Source organism: Rattus norvegicus, chromosome 12 (assembly GCF_021556685.1).
Source record: "Rattus norvegicus strain SHRSP/BbbUtx chromosome 12, alternate assembly SHRSP_T2T, whole genome shotgun sequence".
NCBI lineage: Eukaryota > Metazoa > Chordata > Mammalia > Rodentia > Muridae > Rattus > Rattus norvegicus.
Genome location: NC_141545.1, coordinates 12510161 through 12528457, shown reverse-complemented (window position 1 = coordinate 12528457; position 18297 = coordinate 12510161). Strand labels below are relative to the sequence as shown.

Sequence of the window (18297 nt, the reverse complement as noted above, 5' to 3'; positions counted from 1 at the left end):
AGGATGCAAAACTGGGAAGCTCCTCAGTTCCGTGCATGATTAGGTAGTTATGGCAGAAACACCTAGCAAGTTAGCCAGAACCATCCCAAGAAGTCATTCAGCTCCGATTCCACCTGTGTTTCTGATTAGAACTATGGACAGATAATTGTATTTTAAGATTTTATTTTTTAAAAGTAAAGGCTTCTGGGGTTGGGGATTTAGCTCAGTGGTAGAGCGCTTGCCTAGCAAGCGCAAGGCCCTGGGTTTGGTCCCCAGCTCCGAAAAAAAAAGAAAAAAAAAAAAAAAAAAAGTAAAGGCTTCTGCCCGGCATCATGGCACACGCCTTTAAAACCAGCGCTGAAGGAGACTGTCAAAAAGACAAAAAAAATAAAAAACAAAAACAAGCAAAACAAAAGTTAAAGTTTTTTTTTTCATGGTTCCAAAGAACCAATAAAAAGCTGTCATAAAGTCCTTGTTAAAATGTTGGAACAGTGTAAGCACACCTTTGTGGGGCAGTTTACTGCTATCTGCCAAAATGTTGAATCCAACCGTCTTTTGGCTCAGCAATCCTTTGAGACGTTTATTTCTAATATGTACAAATTCCAGTTTCCACATATCAAGCCCACCAAACCCCAAGATGGATTTGGCTTTTCTATAGCGGCATCCTGCCTTCCTTTTCCATCAATGTCCAAAAGACTCCAGCTCTTAGGGTCCAGTGACCATGCGGATTGGGCTGGTTTCTTCCTGGCAGACGGTGGGCTTCGTGTGGTATACCGTTGTATGTGGTTCACGTTTCTGTAGCATAGCATGTGCCGGAGTTGCATTACTGGAGCACAGCAACATTCTGCCTCTTTACTCAAGGAAGTGACTTGGCTGAACCCCAGGGAATTTCCCAAAATTGCTAGCCCTGCTGTGCTTAGGGATATGAAGTACCTCACCTCTCTGATGTGGCCATCCAAACCCTTCTGTCTTCTACCCAGTATCCAGTATTTCAAGGATCATGGGGATTGATGAAAATGGAAAAACAAGTTTAAGGAGCTTGTCACCGTCCCCTTAATAAGGGGCCGAGCCACCAGCCAATGGTTCACTTAATGGTCTGGACCTAAACTGTGACTGCAGATTTACAGGAATACTGATTCTGACATGCAGTGCTTGGCCAAAAGGAGACTTGGTACCTTCTCCTGTGCAGTTCAACATACTGTACCAGAGCTATACTTGCCTAAGTACCAAGTTAACAAATGCTGAATGGCTGCTGGCTTCTTACCTTTACACCAGACTGGCCCTAAGCTCAAGAGATGTCTCTCTTCTAGCGCTAGAACTAAAGGTTATGCACCACCATGCCCAGCCCAAATTTCACTCTAAATAAACCCTGTTAATGTGGTGACACTTTCCAGTGGTTGGGAAGCTGAAAGCTAGACAGGACAGAGTTTGAGGCCAGCCAAGTTCTTTCTTTAATTCACAAGTTAGGAAATGAAATGTTAGGGGTGGGGAAGACAGTAACTTTCTCACTTCTTCTGTGGATGGACATTCAGGCATACATCTAGGGGGTAAGAAATGATTATCAGAAATAGTGGCAAGTGTCACTTTTTTTTTGGGGGGGGGGTTCTTTTCGGAGCTGGGGACCGAACCCAGGGCCTTGCGCTTCCTAGGTAAGCGCTCTACCACTGAGCTAAATCCCCAGCCCCGCAAGTGTCACTTTTAAAACAGAGAAATACTAGCAAGCATGGTGACACATACCAATAATCACAGCACTTGACAGAGGCAGGATCCAACCTACTACGTAGTGAGCTTCAGGAAAGCCTGGGCTACAAGACCCTTATGAACCTAACACCAAAACCTGTAAATTTCAAATTTAAGAGTCAATCCACAGAGTTAGTTCCAGAGGATACTGCTTAGATGCTGAACAGAACTTCTCTAATTTAAGAGGGTTTTTTTTTTTTTTGTTCCATTTCTTGAACATCTAAAGTTGGTTAAGCAAGGCAAACCGTTCCCACTCTTAACATCTTTAGAAGGGTAGCTGTCACGACACACCCACTAGAGTTACAAAGCCGTTTCCTGGAGGCAGAGTTCACTTTTAAATGGATCACTTACTAACAACAGATGTCCACAATGGTAGTTCTAAAGCAACAGTCCAAGTCAGTCACTTGTTCCTAAGTTGGTAATCAGGAACACTACAGCCTGCCGAGGTCCTCCCAGGGCTTAAGAGAACTGATGTGCAATCTGAGACCAACCTCACTTCTCACTTACTGTGCCAAGTTTTAAATTAACCTTAACCTTCTGATCTTGGCTCCTCATATTTTTAAATGTATTGTGTGTACACAAATGTAGGGATTGTGTGGTCAAACCATTTTGGAAGCTGGTCCCCTCCTTCCACCTTTCTACCCACTTTTTACCCACTCTCTCCCTCACTGGGCCCAGCACCAAGTGTTGTTAATGGGGAAAAGCCTTTAAGTTGTTTACTCTAAGGCACTACTATAAAGTGTGACAAAAAGCTTATTCTTCAGTGAAAGTCATTTAACTAATATTTAAAACCTCTGCAATTATTAGTTTATTAGTATCATCCAGGACTCATGTTCAGTATTCCTCCTCAAATTACAGAACAAAGGCAACTGTAAAGAACCCAAGTCAAAATGATATAACAGCACTCCATCACAAAAGCGCGGAAAATTACAAGAACGCTATTTTAAAACACTGGCACTTTAAGAGAATGATAATCTCAAAAAAAAAAAAAAAAAAGAAAAAGAAAAAAAGAAAAAAAGAAAACCCACAAAATTGCCAAATTGTTCCCTAAACTAAGCAGATTAAACATGATTAATGAATGAGTTCGGGCTTTATAAAGAAAAAGCAAATGGCTTAGACAACTGGTACTAATATGCAAAGTTTATCCGCTTTCCTTGTATCTGATTTATAAAGGGACAAACCACAATATAGGAAAATATACCCTTCATTTTAAATGTGGCATAATTTTAAAAGCTGGCTCAACTAATTAAATATACCTTTAAACAGTCAAGTTTCCTGAGCAATCCGTATTTAGATAGAAGGGCAAAGGCATTACAGCCAGCTTCTCATGATAGCCTTCGCTGGGACTAAGGTCAACAAATAGTACAGCAGTCTTGTATTTTAAGCTCACGCTTTTGGGGATACATTCTCAGGTCTTTAGTAGGGGAAACTGCAAAATATAACTGTCATTACACAGTAATGGCAGTTAAAGGAGTCCTCAGGTAAGGAGCAGAACATACTTTTCTATTAGTCCTTCAAGGACAGACTTTCAGACTGTTTGATCTAATAATCCCATGGTGTGACAGAATTGATCACTCCTTGCTTTGCTAAGTAGAGTATCTCTTATCCAACTGATCACAATTTTGGAGAATTCTTCAACTGTAGATGAAAATGTTACCCCTACCACAATATGCAGGGTGTGTGGACAAAAGATTTTTCCAACTATATGAAGATACACACTAATAATCCATGTGACCCAAAATGGGCAAAAGCAAAAGACTAGCTTCCCCTTGAGAAGAAAACTTTCAGACCTATGAAAAGGACAACAGTACTAATAAAAAAAATTGTATTTACTTAGAAGCATTCAGAATGTCAACAAAACAGCCGCCATTTTTTTGCAATTACAGAGTGGTATTCAGTTAACAGAACAACAATTACCTTCGTATAAGCTGCATCAGAGACAACTGAAGATGGAAAAAAAAACAAAAGGAAAAAAAACAAAAACAAAAAAAAAAAAGAAACCAAAAACCAAACTACTGTCCCCATATATAACTAATTTGTGCTGTGCACCAACAAGAACCTGCTTTAATTTCCATGCCAATTTACAACCCCCAGACTGTACCAGGCAAGGTTAGTGGCTATTGAAAATACCACCAGGACAGGGCTAGCTAAAGACACATTCGGTAGTGTGTTAACTATACAAAAAAAGACACTGTACAGTTTAAAAACAAATCTTACACAGCCTTACATTTCAATTTTTTTCTTTAAAAGGAGTGAGTTGTGTACAGGGGGGTTAAATGCTTTATAGACAAGAAAAAAAAAACTGCGCTAGAACCAACTTATTCATCATCATCATCTTCTTCTTCATCTTCATCTTCCTCTTCTTCCTCCTCTTCCTCATCCTCTTCATCCTCCTCGTCGTCTTCCTCTTCCTTCTTTTTCTTGCTCTTCTCAGCCTTGACCACCCCCTTTTTCGCTGCATCAGGTTTTCCTTTAGCTCTGTAGGCAGCAATATCCTTCCAAAGCGAGGGGAGAGTAACAAAGACAAAAAATAAAACTTAACACAAAGTCTCCAGAACAGAGGCCATTGTATCTTCCCAAATAATTAAGACCACGGGAAAAGGCACATAAGCGAACAATTTCCAACCCACAGCTCATGACATGGCAGTGTAACATTTGTGTTGCTATGCCTCACTGAGGTGGAATTATATACCACATCCTAATTCTAGTTTATGAGGACTAGAAGGCAGACCGATCAAAGGGTAATACTGCCACCTTCTGAACACAAAACAGCCTTCTACAGGTCCACAGCCAGACTTTAATCCATAGAAGGGAACTAGGGGAAGTTGGGGATATATGTCTAAAAAAACCGAACATTTTCAGAAAATGTGACCTAAACAAAAATTAGCTTCTAGGTATTTTAATTTATGAATTGGAATTATAATTTTCCTCCATTCTACTGACAGTTACCTTGGCAAGCTTGAAATTTAAGCAATTTTATTTAATCCAAAGTGAACATACAATGAGTATTTGTATGTAGGCAGTACAGTTAGTTACTTGGCCCAATCTATTTTTGTAGTATATGCTTATAACCACTTAGAAACCATCCTCACTACAAATTTCCCCCAAATTTGGATATATATTAAGAAATAAAACTAAAACAGCTTAAATGCCCTGCCTCAAGTCAGATTATTGGAAAAACGAACACACTGTTGGCCCTTCCTATATGGAAAAAAATTTAAGTCTGCAAACAAAGAGGAAATTAAGATGAGCTCTCAAGTACAATCCCCTCACACATCTGAGGTTCCCTGCCATCCTCCTTACCTTCTCATACTTCTCCTTCAGCTTGGCGGCCTTCTTTTCATAGGGCTGCTTGTCATCCGCAGCAGTGTTGTTCCACATCTCTCCTAGTTTCTTCGCAACATCACCAATGGATAAGCCAGGATGCTCGCCTTTGATTTTTGGGCGGTACTCAGAACAGAACAAGAAGAAGGCCGAACTAAAACCAGAAATGTAGTTTTCAGATTTTAACAACTTTCAGGCATATATATAAATACAAGACATTCTAAATTAGTAATTGAGCAATTAGAAATCGAGCAATTTCTAAAGATACAAAAGGACCAAAAATGGTAGTGATATACTGTACAAAGGAATCAGTGTCTCAGTTCAAATGCCTTACCCTAATAAAATTCTACCTGACTTAAGTTACATTATGACTTCTCAAAATACAAGACCTGAGCCATTTTCAGCTAAGGTACCAAGTACTAGACACTGAAGGTGGCCGAATCAATTCCTACCCACTCTAAACAACTCAAAATAAAAGCTCATACTCACGGAGGCCTCTTGGGGGCATTGGGGTCCTTGAACTTCTTTTTGGTCTCCCCTTTGGGGGGGATGTAGGTTTTCATTTCTCTTTCATAACGAGCCTTGTCAGCCTTTGCCATATCTTCAAATTTCCCCTTTTCTTTAGCAGACATGGTCTAGAAAGAGTCATTTGTGAACTTGATATAGAGGTGTTTAATATGCCACCCTAAAGCACTTTAATAGTCAAATAGTAAGGAGAACACCCAGCCCCTTCATCCTAATCTACAACTAAAAGGCCGTTAGTGTCTTTAAAGCCCCCTTACCTTCCACCTCTCTGAGCACTTCTTGGAGAACTCTGAGAAGTTGACAGAAGCATCCGGGTGCTTCTTCTTGTGCTCCTCCCGGCAGGTTTGCACAAAGAATGCATATGAGGACATTTTGCCTCTCGGCTTCTTAGGATCTCCTTTGCCCATGTTTAGTTGATTTTCTGAAAGAAAGCACTCATTGTTAGTAACCAAAAAACTGAAACTGACCAGTTTCGAACTGCTCAGGGTGGCAAGACAACCAAAATTTGTGTTATTTAACACAGCGGTGACGACAATCTCCCATAAAAGCCAAGCAGGACATTGCAAACCGTAGCCAATTCCTAGAAGTGGTTAAGCCACAGCGATGAGGGCATGGGACACAGGGAAGAAAAAAAAAAAAAAAAAAAAGGTCTCAAAGTGTGATCTCAAAAATGTAGGCACACATACACTCAAGCATTGGCTATCTGTCCAGTCTGTTCTGAATGACTCCTAACTGGTAGTTTAAACTATGTCCAAATCTTTAAAAAAAATTTAAACCAGCAAAACACAAACATTTAAAAAAAAAAGAAAAAACCCACCCTTTCCATTAGTGAGTTTTGCGGTGTACAAGGAATGATCCAGTAGACCTTAAGAGAATTACAGGCCTAGAAAAGCAGGGGGAGGGGATGAAAAGCAAAACAATAAATCCCCCTCGTGCACCTAAAGTTTACCCAGCTTTAGGAACACCCTGTCTTCGCATCAAACTTTGCTCGGGAGGGCGGAGGCGGCGCTGGGACAGGGCCGGGAGAGGCCGCCCGTTTCCTATCGCTTTGGCCCCGAGATGCGTTTCTGCTCTGACTAAACACGTCCGGTCTGAAGTTTCTCCGAGTAAACAAGGATGAGGGACAAAAGCCACTCCTGCCGCCGCCCCCCCCTCCGCCACCACGGGGGTGTCGGGCTTTTTTTTCCAACAGGGCCCGTGAAAAGTTGGGGTACCCTGGCGCGCGCGGGGAGGATTCCCCGCCCTCCGAACTTGGCCTGAGGTAGAGGGGGGCTGCGGCTCCGGGCGGGCCCGAGGCCGCCACGTGCGCCCGGAAGGCCGCAGGCTCGCGCCGCCGCCCCCATTTTGTCGGCCGCGGCGCAAGGAGAAGCCCCGCTCGAAATGGGGGCTGGCTCCGCCCGCGGCCGCCAGGGCCGGCGCACGGAATGGCCGCTGCGCGTCTTCCCCGCCTGCGCCGCCGCCGCCGCCGCCGCGAGGGCGAGCGCGGCGAGAATATGGCTCCTTCCCTTTGTGTGTGCGCGCGTGTGAGTGTGTGTATGTGTGTGTGTGTATGTGAGTGTGTGAGGAGACTGAGGCGCGCGGCGGGCGGGGCGCTGGCGCACTCGCCATGGCGGCGGGGGAGGGGCGGGGGCGCGCGGCTCCCCTCCCCCCGCGGCCCCCGCGCCGTCTCCCTCCGCGCGCCCCGCCGCCCCCGCACGGAGAACGCGGGGCTGTGAAGAGAGGAGAGAGGGGAGCGAGAGGAGAGGGGGGGAAAAAAAAAGTTGCCTCAGAACTGCTGCGCCCAGCTTCCCCCGCCCGCACGCCCGCCTTGTTTTCTCTACAGCCAGCAGCGCCGGGCCGAGTCAGCCATGTTCCAGCGAGAGCAGCGGCGCCGCTCCCCCCACTGCCGCCCGCTCGCCCGCCGCCTCGCCCGGCCCGAGCCGCCCCGCACGGCCGCCCCCGGCCCACCCGCGCCGCCCTCGCCCGCAGCGGCGCCCCGCCCGCCGCCCCGCGCTCCCCGCCGCGGCCGCCCATGCAGCCGGGAAGCGCCGCCGCTGCCCGCTCCGCGCACGCCGCCTGCCCGAAACGCTCGGCCCCGGGGGCCACAAACACGTTTAAAAAAAATTTTTTTAAAAATAATCCGGAACACACACAAAAAAATTTTTTTTGCGCCAGTGAGGCGCGGAGGGCGCTGCGGGTGTGAAGTGGCGGCCGCCTGAGGCCCGCGGCTCGGTTCGGGGCAGCGTTCGCGGCGCCCGGCGGAGCCTCGCTCCGTGCGCAGTTCCCCCCACGGTCCCCCCTCATTTGCCTTTGTGTGGAGCCTGACCCGCCGGCTTCGGGCCGCGGGGATCCGGTCGCCGCGCGGGCTACGAGGCTGCCTGAGGCGCTTTCCCCGCCGCTGCGCCGCCCCACACTTACCCTCCGCGAGGCACAGAGTCGCCCAGTGCCCGTCCGGCTCTCGCTTGCCCCGGCGCTGTCTCTATGGAGCTCAATGTACTGCAATGGCTGTGAGAGCGGGAGCCAGACGCAGCCTCCTCACTCTCTCCGCTCTGTAACATTACTCTCCAGCCAGCGCGCCTCCTATTGGCTACCGCCAACTCACGGGGCTCGCTCATTGGCCCGTTCCCTCCCATTGTCCTGACCAGAGCCCGTGCGCCATTGGCTGTCTGCGAGGACACGTCACCGAGGATTGAAACAGCGCGCAAATCTGAATGTGTGAGTGTGTGCCGGGCCGAGAGGCTGAGGCGGGAGAGGCAGCTGCAGAGGCAGCAGCTGCTACGGGAAAGCGGAGCTCTATGGTGTCTGTGTGCCTGCGTCTGCCCCGAGCCAGCCCCACGCCCGAGCCGCGGCGCGCGCGGTCAGGGCCCAGCTCTGCCACAGCCACCGCGGCGTCCTCAGGCCCGAGCGGCTCCCGCAGGCCCGCCCCCCCTCCCGCTCCACGCTCCGGCCCGGAGCCGTTGAGATTCGCGGCCCGTGCTTGGGGATGCGTCCGGGAGTGGGGCGGCTGCTCCGGGGCCTGCGGCCCAAACGCGGGGGCCTCTGTGGGCCCCGGGACGGCTATGCTGTTGCAGCCCACCACAAGACACCCCTCACCTGGGCTCCCGCCTAACGTGCCCACCCTGCCCAGAGGCCTAGGCTGCTCCCACTAGCAGGCGTCCAGTTGCACCCCTTTTTTCTGGTTTTGCTCCAGTTTCCCAGTACTTCTCCAACTCTTTTTTCTTTTGGTCAAACACAAAGCATTGTTTTGAACTTCCCGGACACCAAAGCCTTATTCCGGGGAATTAATGCACAGCCACTGGGGTTTGATACTGGCTGCTCTCAGGAAATGTTTGGGCGGGCCCAACTAGAATTAGCAAATTCGTTAAAGACCTCGTCCCCCCACCCCCGTCCACACACATACACACACACAGGCTGTTTTCTGTGACTCGGTGTGGATTACTGTTGGAATCAAATGAATCTTTGTGATGGCTATCTTCACCCCGATCGCACCACTTAGTGCATACATGTACCTGCTCTAGGATTACCAGCCGTTTAGGGCTACTGTTACCTGAAGGATTAGATGCCATAGAGGACTACTTTCTCCCACTCACCAAGCTGGCTGCTCACACTTAAGTCTGCAGAGAAAATAGCCAGGCCAGTTTTAAAGGCCACAGGCTTGCACTAATCCTTGATGGATCTAATATCTTTCTGGGGGGGGCAGAGCACCTCTCTTCAGTTAAAAACAAATGTGCCCCCCCTTTTTATTCTGACTCTTAGACACTTCTCAGATAAACAAAGAATTCCTCCAAAATGCACTTAATCCAAGTCAAAACATTCAAGTCATAGATATTGGGTTAGATTTCTATAGCACTTCTAGGGTTTTATTATTTAATGGATTTGCTTGATTTTACTGTCCTTACTGGGAATAGGCTCGGATAATCTTTTCTGACTAGTGACTTTAAGGTCCATTGCCATTTTTTAACAATACACTCTTGGTCTAGCGACTATCATTGGTGTGACTGAACAGTACACCAAACACACATGCAAAGGCATGTATACACACACACACACACACACACACACACACACACACACACACACTGGTGTACTGGCTGGTTTTGTGTGTCAGTTTGACCCACGTTAGAGTCATCAGAGAGGAAGGAGCCTCAGTTGAGAAAATGCCTTCATGAGATCCAGCTGTAAGGCATTTTCTCACTTAGTGATCAGTGGGGACACTCATGGGCTCAATCCATGGTGGGAGATTTCTGGGCTGGTGGTCCTGGGTTCTATCAGAAAGCAGACTTAGTAAGCCATGGGAAGCAAATGAGTAAGTCCACAGCCTCTGTCTGCATCAGCTCCTGCCTTCGGGTTCCAGCCCTGCTTGAGTTCCTGTGCTGTCTTCCTCCATCGTTGGACTATGATCTGGAAGTATAAGCCAAATAAACCCTTTCTTCCCCAATTTGTTTTCTGGTCATGGTGTCTTTGTCACAGAAATAGAAACCCTAACGAAGATGAATGGCTAATGCCTTTAGACCCCACATGCAGGAGGCCTTTAGACCCCACATGCAGGAGGAAGATCTCTGTGGGTTCTAGACCAGCCTGGTGTACACACTGAGTTCCAGGCCTGAACTACATAAGGAGACCCCCCCCCCCAAACAGAGACCCACTCTATTATTAAGAACTATATAAAACATGTGTTGTGCACTTCCAATATTTTAAAATACATGTTGACATTTAAATTGTTATCTTTACATATACTTAACCTGTCCCACTACATTTGTACTTTATGCGATTACATAACTTCAGCCCTGTTGTATATTGTTAGTTCTTTATAAAATACTCAATAGCCGGGTGGAGAGATGGTTCAGTGGTTAGACCGCTGGCTGTGTGCACTTGCAGAAGGCCTGGGTTCAGTTCTCAACCTCCACATGGCAGCTTGCATACATCTACCCATGCGTTCACATAAAATACATGTACAAGTGTATCTTAGGTCAGAATAATTAAGCTATCTTCAATAGTATCCCCACTACTAAGTGCCCTGTCAATCTGAGGGTGCCACTGTTGTTTCTTTCCAGCACTGGCTCTGGTCCAGCTGCCCACTCTGCTAGTGGTCTGGACTAGGCTTACTCTTGTGAGGGTAAGTTAATGGCCCACAAAGAAGCAGGAGGTTTGCATTGGGTAGGGCAGGAAGTAATGGGCGCTGGGGTTAAACAGCCATAGGTTCAAATCTACCAACCACGGGCATCAGGTTTCTCATCTTCAAAACAGACAGCCAAAGCTTATTGGGAGAATTACATTTTATCTTTTGGATTCAGGGTCTTGCTATGTAGCCTGAACTAGCTTCTAACTTGCCGTCTTTCTCATAGTGTGACGTGTTCTTTTGTTTTGTTTTTTGCTTTTTTGAGACAGGCTCTGTGTGTGTGTGTGTGTGTGTGTGTGTGTGTGTGTGTGTGTGTGTGTGTGTAGCCTTGGTTGTTCTGGAACTCGATCTGTAGACCAGGGTGGCCTCAAACTCAGATCTGACTGCCAAGTGGTAGGATTAAAGGCATGTGCCACCATCACCTGTCTGGTTTTTTTCTTTTTTCCCTTTTGTGACAGGGTCTCTCCTGAATAGTCCTGGTTGACCTCTAACTCCTGAGCTCCTGAATGCAAGGTGCCAGAACTGAACTTTTGGTTTGATTTGGAGGCAGTGTTGCTCGGTGTAGTCCTGGCTGGCCTTGGACTCAGACACCCGCCTGCCTCTGTTTGAAGGCGTGTGCCACTGCCACCCAGCAAACTTTTTTTTTTCCAGTTTAAAATTACATCCTGTGGACTCCTTGCATCCCATAATTTGGAAAGTCTCAAGGATAACTAATCTTGAATTTCTCTTCATATTTTAATTACCAAGGTTGCAAACCTAGATAAGCTTTCTGTTTGCCTTGTTTCCCTTCCACTCAAATAGCACTAATCTCTACTTCATCTGGGGGCTGGACTGTTTTAAGATCCCACAGTGAGAGGAAGGTTTGCAGAGTTCCACCAGCAGAGATTTTGATTCCTGTATCGAGATGAGATTTAGGTCAGTGGCAGAGAGTTTCCCAAGGCCCTGGGTTCAAACCCCAGCACACGTGTGGACTACTGGTACAGGGGTGCACATGCACGTGCACACACACACACACACACAGACACACAGACACACAGACACACAGAGACAAACAAAGACACACACACACAAACACAGAGACACACACAGACACACACACACAAACACAGAGACACACACAGACACACACACAAACACAGAGACACACACAGACACACACACAAACAGAGACACACACAGACACACACACACAAACACAGAGACACACACAGATACACACAGAGACAGAGACACACACACAGACACACACACAGACACACACAGAGACAGAGACACACACACACAGACACACACATATACACACAGACACACAGACACACAAACACACACATTCACACACACAGAGACACACAGAGACATACACACACACACAAACACAGAGACACACACAGAGACACACACACACAGACACACACACAGAGACACACACATTCGCACACAGACACACACACAGACACACAAATCACACACACATACACACACATTCACACACAGAGACACACTGAGACACACATTCACACACACACACACACACACACACCGTTTAAAAATGAATACAATAAAAAATAGAGCCGGCAGTAGAATTTTTAGGTCGAATCTCTCCACCTCAATGGCTGCCTTTTCCTTCTACATAAGCCACCAATTAATAGATACTTAACTTAGTTCTTGGGCGATTTATTCCAAATGACAGCATTGGCCAAACAACTTAGAGACCTTCCTGTTGTCAGTCTGAGACCGGTTCTCCAGTGAGGCCCACGCTGACCTAAAACTTTCCATCCTCCTGCCTCCTTCAGGACAGGATTGCAGGTGTCCGTCACAAGTCTGCATCGTGTTTCCTTCCTTGATATTCTGAGGACAGATGAAGTGCCTTTCCTCCTTTACAATCCCAAAATGTTCTGTCATGATACTGAACCTGTAGTTTAGATGCACCGCCCAAGCCGCTCCTCTCTTACGGGCTCAGACTCACCTTGCATTGAGCTCCCAGGCACCCACTACTCGGCCTGTAGCAGGTACTAGTTCAACAGTGAACTAGAAGCAGAATGGACACTTCCTGGGCGTTATTTTAACTTTCCTTTTCCATCTTCGGGTCTAAGTTTTATGTGTTTTTAAACCGTAAGGCGGGAGAATGGGAAAAATAATATGTTGTTATAGTGGGACAGAGAATAAATGTAATCTAATTGACATGTAATTTAAGTTACACTCGTGTGAGGTAGCTATGAGGGCTGGCTGTGGGGGTGCATAACTTTAATCTTAGCAGTCAGCAAGCAGAGTTAGGCTGACCTCTGTACGTTTGAGGCCAGCCAAGGCTACACATTGAGACCCACCCTCTCTTTCAAAAACAGATAGATAGATAGATAGATAGATAGATAGATAGATAGATAGATAGACAGACAGACAGAGGTTGGGCTGAAGAGGGACAGACAGACAGACACTGGCATGAAGAGAAAGCTCAGTGGTTAAAACCCCTGGCTGCTCTTCCAGAGGACTGAGGCTCCATTCCCAGCACCCACATACCAACTCATGATTACCTCTAACTCCAGGGGATCCAACATCTTCCTGTGGCCTGCAAGGGTACCAGGTATGTATGCAGAACGCAGACACACATGCCGGCAAAACATCCAGACACATAAAATTAAACATGAAATAATAAAAATGAAGAGGCAGAGTGAGAGGCAAGCTAATGCAAACGGACATATACAATTTCGTTTACTTTTAATTTATTTTCATTTAGTGTGTGTGTGTGTGTGTGTGTGCACTACAGCCTGTAAGTGGAGGCTAGAAGGCAGCTTCTTTTCTCTCTCTCATTTTTTTTTTCAAAGACAGGGTTTCTCTGTGCAGCCCTGGCAGTCCTGGGACTCACTCTATAGACCAGGCTGGCCTCAAACTCAGAGATCCGCCTGCCTCTGCCTCCAGAGTGTTGGGATTAAAAAGGTGTGTGCTACCACTGCTCGTCCAGATGAGGATTTTTTCTTGAGTAGATGCTTTCCTTCACCACAGGCTCTGGGGATGGAATTTAGGTTTTCAGGCTTGTGCTAGAAGCACCTTTACTGTAGTGAACTGTGCAGGTCACAGAAAACCATAGGAGTTTAAGAGCACCGCCTGGTGGCCCACACCTTTGATCCTCGCTCCCCGAAGGCAGAGGACGGGAGTCTCTGATTCGCCAGCCATCCCGACCTACAGAATCAGCGCCAGGGTAGCTGGGGCTGTATAGAGAAATCGTGTTTCAAAACACCAAAAATAGGGGCTGGAGAGATGGCTCAGTGGTTAAGAGCACAGACTGCTCTTCCAGAGGTCCTGAGTTCAAATCCCAGCAACCACATGTTGGCTCACAACCATTTAATGTAATGGGATCTGATGCCCTCTTCTGGTGTGTCTGAACACAGTGTGTTTACATACATAAAATAAATAAAAAAATAGGGGTTGGGGATTTACCTCAGTGGTAGAGCACTTGCCTAGCAAGCACAAGGCCCTGGGTTCAGTCCCCAACTCCGAAAAAAAAGAAAAAAAAAAAAAAGTCTCCTTAAAAAAAAAAAAAAAAAAAGGTCCTGACACAATTTTCATGAGGGCAGGGTATGGGGGTTGGAGGAGAGGCAGAGTTCAGACACAGGACTAAGTGGCTCCATTAACTGAAGGGAGCTTTCGCTCTGAAGGAAAGGGTTGGGCCTGGAGAGATGGCTCAGTGGTTAAGAGCAAGGGTTGGGCCTGGAGAGATGGCTCAGCGGTTAAGAGCACTGACTGCTCTTCCAGAGGTCCTGAGTTCAAATCCTAGCAACCACATGGTGGCTCACAACCATCTGTAATGGGATCTGATGCCCTCTTCTGGTGTGTCTGAAGACAGCTACAGTATACTCATAGAATAAATAAATCTTAAAAAAAAAAAAAAAAAAAGGAAAGGAAAGGAAAGGCGAGCTCTTGGTTTCTTTGTCGGTTTCTGAGACCCCACGAACAGTGAGCAGTACATTGTGAAGCAAACAAGCTGAAGATCCCACGGGTCATGTGCATCCACAGGCCCCACTCTGGGGAGGCTGAGGCAGGAGGATCCCAAGTTTGATGCTAATTACTAAATACCTTATTTCAGAAAATTAACAAAAGCCAAGAGGTCACACATACAGAAAAAACAAAGCAAAACAAAACACAGAGGGTGAAAACAAACAAAGGAGACAGAACAGAGGCTCTCCCTAAAGATTAGGGGGAGAAGTCACTCTTTTAGAAACGCAGTTGAGTAGTGGTATACACTTTTTTTTTTTTTTTTTTTAGGAGCTGGGGACCGAACCCAGGGCCTGGCGCACCACTGAGCTAAATCCCCAACCCCCCACACTTTTAATCTCAGTGCCCAGTGGCAGAAGATCTCTGAGTTCCAGGCCAGCCTGCTTTATGGAGTAGGGAGTTCCAGGATAGCCAGGGCTACACAGACAAACCCTGACTTGCAAACCCAACCAAGTAAACAAACAAACAAACACAAACAAAACAAGGGCTGGTATGTGGAGATTTGTATATGGGGTGGGGTAGTGTTTTGTGTTTGCAGAGTGGCCTTGAAGGGCCTGATCCTCCTGCCTCCAACTCCCAAGTGCTGAGATGATAAACTTTCCAGAACTTGCTGGCCAAGTAAAGATTTTTATATCCCTTCCCTCCCTCCCTTCTTTTCTTTCCTTTCCTTGTTGTCTCTCTGTCTGTCTGTCTGTCTGTCTGTCTGTCTGTCTGCCTTTTTGTTGTTGTTGTTGTTGTTTTATTTGAGGGTTTCTCTGTGTAGCCCAGACCACTGGAACTCCCTCTTTAGGCTGGGCTCGAACACGCAGAGATCTTGCTTCTCCGTGTGATCGTTTTGCCTGATGTCCAGTGGATCCCCTGGAACTGGAGTTACAGATAGTCGTGAGCCACCACATGGGTGCTGGGGAATGGAACCAGGGTCTTCCGGGAAGAGCAGCCAGTGCTCTTAACTACTGAGCCACCTCTCCAGACCCTTTAGGCCCTCTCTTTTAAGAAAATGCTATCATTTTTATTTTTTGATGTGTGTGCTTGAGTGTTATCTGTGTCTGTGCACCATGTACATCCCTGGTCCCCTCATGAGACCAGAAGAGAATGTTAGATCTCCTGGAATTACAGATGGGTTTGAGCTACTGTCTAGGTGTTGGAAGCAAGAGCCCAGCTCCAGTGAAACTCTGTAAGAGGCGGAAGGACTCTTAACCACTAAGCCATATCTGTAAGCCTTGAGTCCCAACCCCTACCCCATTAGCATTAAGATTAAAGGTGCATGTCAGGGGTTGGGGATTTAGCTCAGTGGTAGAGCGCTTGCCTAACAAGCGCAAGGCCCTGGGTTCGGTCCTCAGCTCCGGGGGAAAAAAAAAAAAAAAGATTAAAGGTGCATGTCACCATACCCAGTTTTAATATTTACTTTGAACTTTCCGACTTAGACATATTCACGTGCTTACCCCCAAAGGTGGGAGGAAAAAGGTCAAAACCATACTCTGTGTGATCCTGCTTAGACGCAACCGCCCTGCCTTCCATTCCCAACCCCCAGTCCAAACCCCACATACTGGCCTCTGCCTGCTCCTGAGGCCTTTGCTCCATCTCTCGTGCAGGGACCGCCACCACAGCTAACATGGAAGGATGTTTCAATAAGTGGATACACAGAGACAGACCCGAGACAAGAGGAGGGTAGTACCTGAGGGTCAGGGGTAGGGAGACCTGGAGCCCTCTTGATCCAGGCCCACGCTTCTGTGGCATCAGGCGCAGGCAGCACCAAGCCTACTATAGCTAGCCATACTATTACTCTCCCTGAAGAGCAACATTCCACTGCTTAGTAAGGGAGCGAAGATCAGGCCTTAAATTAAAGAAAAAAAAAAAGGCTTACTACATTTCTTCATTCATACATGTGTGTGCACATGCATGTGGAGGTCAAGGAACAACTTGCTTAAGTCAGTCCTCTTTCTGCCCGTGGGGCGCAGGGATCGAACTCATGTCCTCAGACTTGGCAGCAAGCACCTTTATCCACACACCATCTTGCTGGTCCTGGGTCTTTCCTTCTTCAGGGTATTGATCCAGGCGGAGAGGTGGGGGTGGGGCTGATTTCTAACAGCTATTCCAAGACCAATGGTCATGAGGATTGGGCGAGGGACCTCGGCAAAAGTCCCCATAAAATAGTAACCTAGGGCCAGGGAAGGGTTTGTGAGTGAGTAAAAGCATTCACTGTGTAAGCCTCACTCTGAGTTCAGTTCCTAGACCCTCACAGTGGAAGGAAGCACCAACTCCTGCAGGTCATCCTGAGATCTGCACTCACCACACTGTTACTGTTACACCAGCATACCTACGTGAGTGAGCCCAGGAGTGTGCGAGCGCGCGCGCACAACACACACCCCGAACAAAATTAAAATGTCATTTTACTTATTTTATGAGACATAAAATAATAATACATTCGGCAAAGTTCATTCTTTGTAGGCTTGAAGGATCGCATCAACAGATCAAAGCAGCTTCCTTATCAAGTGCCCACGCTGTCTGCGGTGTGATTCCGAAAGGTTCCACAGGCTTCTCTTTTGCTTGTCTGTTCACGGCTCGCTCAGCCTGCCATGTTGGGAGACGGTAGAAGCTTTCCGGGGCGGGGTCTAGCCCGCGGAACAGGGCTCTGAGGTGCCAGCCTTCGATGGTCCAGCCTGTCTCCTGATCCCAGCATGCTCTCAGCTGCAGAGCTTCTCAGGATGAGAACAGCTTCTGCCTCAGTTTCTCTAGTCCGGAACTCGGGAACTGCCAGGCCACCCACAGGCCTACCCTCTCTGGCAGACAGAAGCGCCGAACTGCCAGTCACAACGAAGCTGTCATGCCTCGTCCCTATCAGATATTTCAGTCAGGACCTAGTGCGGTACCTTCTTTTTTTTTTTTTTTTTTTTTTTTTGGAATGAGTGACTGCTTGCATACCAAGGTAGCCATAATAAAAAAGAGACACCAGCATGGGTGGGTGAGCATGTGAAGGAACTTGAATCCGCTGATGGGAAGAGAAAATGAAGAAGGGGACCTTAGGAAAGAGTCAAACCCGTTTCTCATAAGGCTCAACGCACAGCGCAGAACTGGGCAACTCCTCTCCTAAGCCTATACCCAGGAGAAATACACAGGCCCACACAGAAACGTGCATTCAAACATTCATGCAGGGTTGGAGAGATGGCTCCGCAATTAAGAGCACTGACTGATCTTCCAGAGGTCCTGAGTTCAAATTCCAGCAACCACATGGTGGCTCACAGCCAACCGTAATGAGATCTAATGCCCTCTTCTGGTGTGTCTGAACAGAGCAACGACGTACTCATATACATAAAATAATAAAGTTTAAAAAAATTTCATGCAGTCGTTTGTACTGCTCATTTATTTGTCTTGTTTTTGTTTCTTATAACGTACCCTGAGGTGACCACAATTCCCCTGCCCATCACCCAGTGAGGTGATAAATGAAAATACGGTCTATTAGTACAGTCAGAGCTTTTTTCCCAGCAGATTTAATTTTTGTGTGTCCCCACTCTCGTTTTTAAAAAGATTTTATGTGTTTTACCTATATGTGTATCTGTACAGCACATGTGTATCTGGTGCCCTCAGAGGCCAGAAGAGGGCATTGGATCCCCTGGAACTAAAGTTACAGTGAGACATTATGTGGA

At 47.0% G+C, this 18297-nt stretch overlaps 1 protein-coding gene across 9 annotated transcripts in view; it reads right to left on the bottom strand.

Annotated features, from left to right (window-relative positions):
• Positions 1–1406: 1406 nt before the first annotated feature.
• Hmgb1 (high mobility group box 1) overlaps positions 1407–18297 on the bottom strand; it is a 129301-nt gene continuing 112410 nt past the window's right edge. The window contains exons 1-6 of one of the 9 annotated variants that reach the window (XM_087577784.1): positions 7966–8106; positions 6386–6451; positions 5826–5989; positions 5533–5678; positions 5023–5197; positions 3531–4214 (exon numbers count right to left, since the gene is read on the bottom strand). In XM_087577784.1, coding sequence (XP_087433910.1) covers positions 4038–4214; positions 5023–5197; positions 5533–5678; positions 5826–5975 — 648 coding nt within the window. In that variant the 5' untranslated portion in view covers positions 5976–5989; positions 6386–6451; positions 7966–8106 and the 3' untranslated portion in view covers positions 3531–4037. 9 annotated transcript variants of the gene reach the window in all.